The sequence below is a fragment of the Etheostoma spectabile genome, unplaced genomic scaffold (genome assembly GCF_008692095.1).
Source record: "Etheostoma spectabile isolate EspeVRDwgs_2016 unplaced genomic scaffold, UIUC_Espe_1.0 scaffold48, whole genome shotgun sequence".
In the NCBI taxonomy this organism is placed as follows: Eukaryota; Metazoa; Chordata; class Actinopteri; order Perciformes; family Percidae; genus Etheostoma; species Etheostoma spectabile.
In genome coordinates, this window is record NW_022605618.1 from 916,175 (window position 1) to 925,105 (window position 8,931).

At 40.6% G+C, this 8,931-nt stretch overlaps 1 protein-coding gene and 1 long non-coding RNA gene across 3 annotated transcripts in view; one reads left to right on the plus strand and one right to left on the minus strand.

The window, feature by feature from the left end:
- Positions 1–8,931, minus strand: part of LOC116686789 (anoctamin-9) — a 142,390-nt gene that overhangs the window by 91,886 nt on the left and 41,573 nt on the right. For both annotated transcript variants that reach the window (XM_032511841.1, XM_032511839.1), the window contains exons 12-15: positions 8,258–8,362; positions 7,669–7,833; positions 2,727–2,763; positions 1,645–1,756 (exon numbers count right to left, since the gene is read on the minus strand). In XM_032511841.1, coding sequence (XP_032367732.1) covers positions 1,645–1,756; positions 2,727–2,763; positions 7,669–7,833; positions 8,258–8,362 — 419 coding nt within the window. The remainder of the gene's footprint in view (positions 1–1,644; positions 1,757–2,726; positions 2,764–7,668; positions 7,834–8,257; positions 8,363–8,931) is intronic.
- LOC116686790 (uncharacterized) overlaps positions 756–8,931 on the plus strand; it is an 18,495-nt gene continuing 10,319 nt past the window's right edge. The window contains exon 1 of the long non-coding RNA XR_004331364.1: positions 756–767. This is a non-coding gene — a long non-coding RNA (uncharacterized LOC116686790). The remainder of the gene's footprint in view (positions 768–8,931) is intronic.

An 8,931-nucleotide genomic window follows, 5' to 3' on the forward strand; every position in this document is an offset into this window, starting at 1 on the left:
TCTCCTCATAATGTTTGTCTGATTTACAAGTGTGCTATTATACTGCGTAAAACTACACCTACTGGTCTGTGCTTGTAATGTTTTGAACTGCCCTTGATGGTACATTACGTGGAAACCACATTAAATATTAATTTAATTATATAATATAGCGCTAACAGTAACAACCCTATATTACCGACTGTATTGAACCAAACAATGCGCTCATTAAACGTGGCTGGTGATGTTTACATGTATAGGCACGATATTAAATAACTGTAATAAACTACTTTGCTAGCATATTTCTTTTGGTCCAGGTTCAAATCAGCCTATTTGTTGATTTTTTTTCTTCTAACGTTACTCTGGTATAACGTTAGTGTTGCATATTACGCCCGTTCTAAAAGCTTGGCTTTTATTTATATAAGCTATATTTACTATTACTTCCGGGTCCCTTACGCACACCTGTCTTTCTTTTAGTGTAGATCTTAAAACAGAGAAATGAAAATAGGAATTTCAAAAAACCAAAAACGGACCGTTATTTGAATTTGGTTTAGTCGTTTTTTGTTTTTTGAATTCAGAAACCAAAACGGCAGAACGGCTCTTTTTTTTACCGTTTCTTTGTTTTTGGTTTGAAACGACAAACGAAAAAAGGTGGTTTTCTTGTTATTTCATTTTGTGGTTCAAACAAAAAAACAAACTATCAAAACATACACGGACTAGAAACAAATTTTGTCCAACTTACCTTCTCAGTGTGTTCGCGCACATAGATATAGAACAGGTTTTATATCTATGTTGCTAACTTAATAACGTACGGTGGCTGAGACTGTTTAACACAGGGGCAAACGATACAGGCTGGCGGGACAACTTGGTGGACTTTGCCTTCTCAGCGTGAGAAATACAAGGTGTGGCGTGTGAACTGCTTGAAATGCGTGTGTCTCACGGATAATGCGTGAGGCTTGAGAACTCTGACAGTATCTATGTATAGATATCTATGGCGGGATGACGCAGCTAAGCCAGAGTTGTGTATGGTTTCAACAGACGCCAAGCTAAATGCTAAGCTAAAGGCTAAGCTAAACACTAAAGAGAGAGAGAAACCAATTTTAAACTGGCTGACGCGAGTTATCCAGTGGAGTTCTACCAGTGGGTAAACATGGGCTTCTGGTACTGGCACCGTTCATCTGTATGTACAGCGGTGCACAGACAGAGCTGGCTGCAAAACAGGAGACTTACCCTTAAGTTACCAGCTGGCATGGTTGGCAAGGTGCTACCAAACACGAAACAAGACATTTTTAGGCAAAAGTTGTCTTTGTAACTTTGATGAAGTAAAAACAAACAGTAAGATAGTCCATGCAAAAAATTCACAACTATTTGAATGAACACAGTGCCATGGATCCCCATTGCTAGCCTCTGTAATGATTTCCAGGTTGGTGTGTAGACACACCTATAAAGCATGCTCTGCTTCATTGTCTATGTTAAAATAAATAAAATAAACCTTAAAAGAAAAACAAGTAATGTTAAAGAAGCAAGAAAGTAAAAAATGGAACTAAGAAATAAAGAAGGAAGAAAGGAAGGAAGAAAAGAGGCAAAGGAAGGGAAAAGGAAATAAGGAAGGAAGGAAGTAATGGAAATAAAGAAAGAAAGGAAGGAAAGACAGACAGACAGACGTACCTGCCGAGGAAGAAGGCCACATAGAAGAGGGAAGAGAAGAGAGTGAAGAACTGGAAGGTGAACATCTTCACTGTAAAGCTCCTCTCTGTGGCAGCAAACGAGTTTGTCTTCTCTGAATTCAAACAAACACAAAGAGCATATGAAAATGTCTTTGATTATTTGATTTAGTCTCAAATTCAAAATTAGAATGTAGTTAGATATCTTGAGTAGACTTTATTGTTTTTAATCTATAGAAGCTGGCACAGGCTGTGCTTGCTTTATTTAATGCCGTTGTCTCGAGATCACAATCATGATTTTGTATCTCAAGAAAATCAATAATCAATCCATTATCAAGAGTGTGTCACAGCATCTTGATGGTCAAATCAGCCGACAGTAAATACATTCAAACGGCTTAGATCGAGCTGACGGTGATGGACTTGGTGAAGTTAGCCTAAGGAGACACGTGTAACTACGTTCCAGTTTTCAAAAAAAGGTGTTAACTAAGGGTATTTACAAAATACGGAAATAGGAATTGCATTATAGTCATACAAACTATAATATATATATATATATATATATATATACACATACATATACACACACACACACACACATATATATACTATATATATATATATATATATATATATATATATATATATATATATATATATATATACACACACAATTTTTTGTGGCGACTTTTTACTTTTACTCCTTAAATTTCCCAAAAGTGGCTAGTAGTTATGTACAAGAGGTTGTCATGTTTGAGGATAGCCTGAACATGAGTCTCACACCGCAAGCGGGCTTTCACCACACGAAGAAGAAGAAAAGTGACTAGCTAGCTGTCTGCAGTTGAGATTGTGTGTAAACAGTAAAATGACTTTTGCTAACAGTTAAATGACAATTAAGTAATGATTAATTAACTATCAATTTAACATCTATTAATGATGGTTGTCATAAAGTGTCAACATAGAAGATGGTGCAAGCATGGCACTTTTAGGCTTAATTTGATGCATTTCTACATCTATTATTGCATGTGTGTATACCTGCTACATACAATGCTACAACATAATCAATAAAGTAACCTACTTTGTTCTCACCTATTTCACACAGCTTGAGGGACACCCATCTGTTGACCTACAGGTGATGTTGAAAGAAAGAGACAAAGAAGGACATGATTTCATAGTTATTACATTGTTGTCAGGCAGACAGGGTTCAACACAATTTCAACATGTTTTCATGACTTTTAAAGAACTCATATTAAAATGACAATGACCATCCACAACATACAGTATAACACGAAAATAACTGTATAGTAGACTCCAAAAGTTAATTAGTATTAAAGTCTAATAAAGTTTCAATCCCTAAATTTTCATATTTACTTCAAATATCTCAAACTGCGAGCACAGTTAATGCATTTCCTTTATCATATCATACATCAATTCTACTATCTGTACCTGTGCAAATGCCAATACAATCTCTTGAATCTACTGTGTCTACTTTCTACCATCAAAAATTACTTCTAGAGGCTTCCAAACCAAAAACTACACAATCAGCAGGAATGTGATCCCACATTGTGAGGAAAATGACAACATCTGCAACCAAGATTACAGGTTTCCCTAAACCTCATCTTGTAGCTACATGCATCAGTGTAAGTAACATAAACATTGCAGTGGGCCGGCCTGGAGCAGATGACCATTTTTCCAAAATCCTTTATTAAACCCACAATGGGGAAATTCACACTGTTGCTGCAGCAAGGGATAAAAGGAAAAGTAGAAGACACATGTTAACACACAATAATAAATATAATTAAAGAGAATAAATATTAAAATAGTTAAATGTATTTACAGTATTGCACAGTCATATGCTTTATTGCACATTTTATCAGTCCTGGTGTGTGTGTTTTGTCCATATGGTCTACTGGGAGCAGTGCTGATTGTAGTGTCTGACAGTCGCAGGCAGGAAAGACCTGGGGTATCTCTCTGTGATTCAGCGCAGGTGCAGCAGCCTGTCACTTAAGGAGCTGTTCAGTTCAGTACTGTCAGAGTGTCCTGCATGGGGTGGGAGGAGACGTCCAACATGGAGGATAAATTAGCCACTATCCTCCTGTCTCCCACCACCTCCACGGCATCAAGAGGGCAACCAAGAATGGAGCTGGCCTTCTTAATCAGCCTGCTTAGTCTTTTCCTGTCTGCTACTACAATGCCATTGCCCCAGCGGATCACAGTCATAAAATGTAGTCAGGAGTGCCCCCTGCACCCCAAAAGACCTAAGTCTCCTCAGCCGATACAGTCTGCTCTGGCCTTTTTTGTAAATTGCTGTGGTGTTGTCAGTCCAGTGCAGCTTATTGTTCAGATCAACACAAAGGTACTTATACCTATATGATTTAACCATATCAGTGTCCATACCCATGATGTTCACCAGTAGAGGTGGAGAGTGTTTGCAGGTTTTAAAAGCTTTTCCAGACCTCCCTTGTGTTCTTACGCTGCAGCTGATCCTCCATCTTTCTCCTGTAGCGTTGCTTTCCCTCTCTGATCTTCCCTCTCAGTTCCCCCTGTATCTTCTTGAGTTTCTCTTTATTTTCTTAAGAAGAGTCTTTATATCAGGAGTAATCCAGGTTTTTTTTGTTGGGAAAACACCGTACAGTCCCGGTCGGTACAACATTTTCCACACAGAAATTGATGTAATCTGTTAGACAATGTGTGAGACCGTCAATGTCCTCCCCATGAGCGTCACAGAGTATATCCCACATAGTTGTGTTCAAACAGTCTTTTAAGGCTTCACAAGCCTCATTAGATCATCTCTCACAGTGTGTGGGACAGTTGGCTGCTTGCAGACCAGAGGTTTGTACACTGGCAGGATGTGGATCAGGTTATGGTCTGATCTTCCCAGGGGAGGAAGAGTAGATGGGTTACATGCCTTCCTGGTGTTGGCAAAAAGTTTTTTCTTATCTCTGGTGGGGCTTAACCAGCTCCGACTGGGGGATCCCGAGGCGTTCCCAGTGTGGTCACAGTCTGCCTTCTCCAGATGCACACGGAACAGCAGTCTTTGAAGCGATCTGGCGCAAATAGAACAGGCAATCTTTGTTTCCACATCCATTATCCAGTCCCTCTAGGATTTCACGATGTCGCAATCTTGCCAATTCACGCAAATTCAAACAATCACCGCTAATTTGGTGCAACCCGCAATTTTGACCAATCACCGTAACTTTGCCGCAAATTTAACCAATCCCAGCAGTCCCACGTGCCAGACTTTGTATCAGTATGTGACGCTGAGAGCCAATGACCAAGCGGGAAAGAGAACTGGTTGACGTCACACGTACATCGCCAAATTAATTTCTTTGTTTTTGATATGAAGACGCGGTGCTTGTGACTTCAATATCTCTCATTCTCCAACAACATTTACAGCGAAATATCGTGCAAACATTTCAGACTGTCCTGCCAACAGGTGTAAATTTTAACATCAATGTACGCTGTAACAATTTTTAACTCTAATGTCGCTGAAAGTCGCTGTTTCAATCCTGTCGGCTCTCTGCAGCGGAAGGGGCTGCTGAGTTCCCCAACTGACACGCACGCACACACATGGTGGATGCAGGAAAATTGAGGACAGCTATCCTCGTTATTGTAAGTGAAATGATAAGTTAAAGTCCAAAAAGTGCTTTTTTAAACCTTTAGGAATCTGTTTCCCAGCCCAGGCCAGGATAGGAAATTAAATAACAATGTAAAGATCAACAAGCCACTGACAGACATGTTCAAATTTGATTAATTCAATAAATTGTTTTTTGTCTTCAATCCACTAGCCATTTTCATTTGCAGCATCCTTCACCTTATTGGTAAGGTTACTAGGAAAACTCAGCCTAGAGTCATTTTATTCTCCTCAAAACAGGTTTCCTTTTTATTTTTAAAAAACTATACAAAAACATTGCAACTTTTTTCGCAACTTTTTTACAAAATCTCCCGCAACATCAGGCTTTTTGGGCAGCAACAATCTCAAAAAAAGGCAGCAAAATCCTGGAGGGACTGATTATCTCTTTTATGTTGAGCTTTTTTGCGCTTGTTGGTGTATTCCGCAGTGGTAATTGAGGAAGTTGGGGAAGGCACCATCCTCCCTGCACTTTGCAATAAATCCATTTGAGCGGCCAACCATCGTCCTTGGTGATGGACACCAATTTGCACACTGGAAGCTGAGTTTTCTCAATATAGTTTTTGAAAGACTGAAAAAAATGTCCGTGTGTTCTTTTATGGGCAGTACTGTTAACAGATCTTCTTTTGCAGCTATATCGGTAAACACCATACAAATAAAAATGTACAGCTGTGCTGTGTCACTCACGTCTGTAGACTAGTCTAATTGCAGTTAGAAACACTCACAGTCCGCAATATCTCTTCTAAGTTTCTCGGTCACATCCTCGGCCATTGCCTCACAGCGCTGTGTAATTGTACTTCTTGACAGCTGGAGATATTTGATTGAAGATACTTTGTCATGTTTGTTTTTAAAATCTTGAAAGTACAATTGAGCCGTTTCAACAAATGCATGCTATCACCTCTCCATCTTGGAAGGATTTTCTTGTGTTTAACAATGTTGTGACTCACATGTAATAATGCTTTGGTGGCGGTCTTTGCTTTTGTGGTAAGCTGTGAGAAAAAAGACTGCTGTCCAGACAACTGGGATTTTAGTTCTTTCACCTTTCTCCTTCTCAGTTCGCTTTCCGGAGGGAAGTAAGTGTCGTAGCTTTTATGAACAGTCTGAATATTCCGCTCCACATGTCTGAATAGCAATGGTAGATTTGCAGATGAGGCAAACGCACTTAAAAAAACATTGTAAAAAATTCTGTACGGAAGTGGTAGGTTTTTGGCTTCTTACTTGGTCCAGTTCCCCCATTTATTTGTATGCCTTTTTTAAGTTTAGTAGAAATAACTTAGCTAGGCTAACTGGGCAACTCGCTAGCTTGCTGAAATTTTGCTGCTGCTGCATGCACATGCATGCTGACCCGTATGTCGATAAGATCAGACGTAAGACCAGTTGTCCTATATGTCAATAAAGTAACAAATGTCATAGTGAGGATGGATGATTGGCTGACAAAAAGATCAGACGTTAGACTGGTTGTCCTATATGTCAATCAAGTGACAAATGTCATAGTGAGGATGGATGATAGGCTGACGTCTTTTTTTAATTTTTTTTAATGTAATGCCGATCTACCCACACTACCTTTGCAATCGACCAGTAGACCGCAGTCAACGTAGCACTGGAGCTCAAACTTGAGGGAGAATACAGTCCTGGCACTGCGGCTCTCTCTGTCTCCAGAGCGGTCAGGAGCCCCACGGCAGCGGCTTTCACCTCCGCCTTTGTTTTCTTGACCTACCCGGCATGATCAAAAAGGCAGGGGATCTGACAGGCATTGCATTGTTGGCTGAACAGCCAGCACCTTCTTGCAGCCTCTTGAGTGGGGACGTCTATGTCCAAGAGCCCCCAGCCAGACGCACTCCTCTATGGCTGCGCTTTATGGAGCTCCAGCCCTACAGTGTCTTCTGCCTCTCATGCTAACCTACCATTAGATACTGCTGGCTAATGATATCAAATGTTGTAAGTAAAATGTAATTCAAGTGAACTGGTGACACCAAGCTCCTTTCAATCTTGAGCCATGGAGTTGTAGTATTGCCATTAAACATTTAAATCAAATTCATTTAAATCCCTCTGTCACCTTTAATTGCCTCTGCACTTAGCACCTGTGGCTCGTAATACTGCCATATGGATACTTGCACTCATAACTTAAAACAAGGCAGATAGTGGTTGCAAGTTATAAGCATTTCATGGTGCTCTGTGGGCAATGGCTAATATTTGAAGGGTTCCTAAATAGATAAATAAACCCAAATAAACAAGCAAAACAAAACAAAGCAGAACGCTTCCGGCTGCTTATCTGGTGTGATATTGAAATAATGTTTTGATACTCCCAACTAGGAATAAGGTGTTCTTTTCTTGTTCTTTCTATTCAAGCAACATTGTGTGAATGCATGAGCATTAGGATTATGATACAGGTATACATACCCTGGTCATGATCTGTATGGTAAGATAGTGCAGCACAGCTCCAAGTATCACAGCCACAATGTTGGCATGGTCCTTGATAAATTCCCATTTGCCCTCAGACATCAAGGGGGCTGCAACCACTCGAAACACCACCAGGGCATGAGCGAGACCGATGATCAGCATCAGCTAGAACAAAATCACCAACATGTTGCTTTTTCTTCCTGACACTGGTGTGTGTGTGTGTGTGTGTGTGTGTGTGTGTGTGTGTGTGTGTGTGTGTCAATGTAAATGTAAATGTGCTGTATTTATATACGCTTTTCCAGTCTTACAACTGCTCAAAGCGCTTTTACATCTACAGGAAACATTCACCATTCACACCATTCTACACGGTGGCCGGGGCTGCCGTACAAGGTGCCACCTGCTCATCATAAACACTCACACACATTCACACTCCGATGCGCAGCACCGGGAGCAACTCGGGGTTCAGTGTCTTGCCCAAGGACACTTCGACAATGACTGCAGGGGCGGGGATCGTACCACCAACCTTCCGATTGGCAGGCAACCGCTCTACCACTGAGTCACAGCCGCCCCGTGTGTGTGTGTGTCTTACCATAAGAGTTACTAGAATGAGGACCAGAGTGCTGCGCAGGTAGGAGTGTGTGAACTGTTTGGGTTGACAGTTTGGATCATTGACTATTTCCAGAATCAGTTCCTCCTGTCAACACACACAATCAAGCTGAGATCCAACTTACACATTAAAGTTCCCATATTATAAAAAAAATAATCACTTTTTGGGGGGATATGAGGTATTATTTTGTGTCTCTGGTGCTTCCACCTGCATACAAACTTGGAAAATCCATGCTGTTTTGAGTGAGATACGGTTTTTGAATGTTCTCTGCCTTCAGCCTCCGGTCTCTTCAACGTCATTAGCCGAGATGAGGTGCCTAACCATAGCATGCTAGCGCTAGCATACTAGGTCGTTCTCAATGGCAAAACACTGCTACAACACACACTAGTTGACCATAAACTTTCAAAAGAACTACTTCTATGTCCCTGTTCTGCAGGTATTCCACAAGCGTGCCCTCAGTTAGAAGAAGTCTCCCTTATCTATCTGATGTGATCTAATCTAGCTACTGCGCATGTGCAACTAGTATAGAAGTGAGATGTCTCATTCTGTAGCTAAAACAAGCGAGATGTCTCACTCTGTAACTAAAACAGAGACCCAAAGACACAGGGTGAAAAGAGGAGAGAACACAAATTTGAAAATTAAACCATGTAAACCTA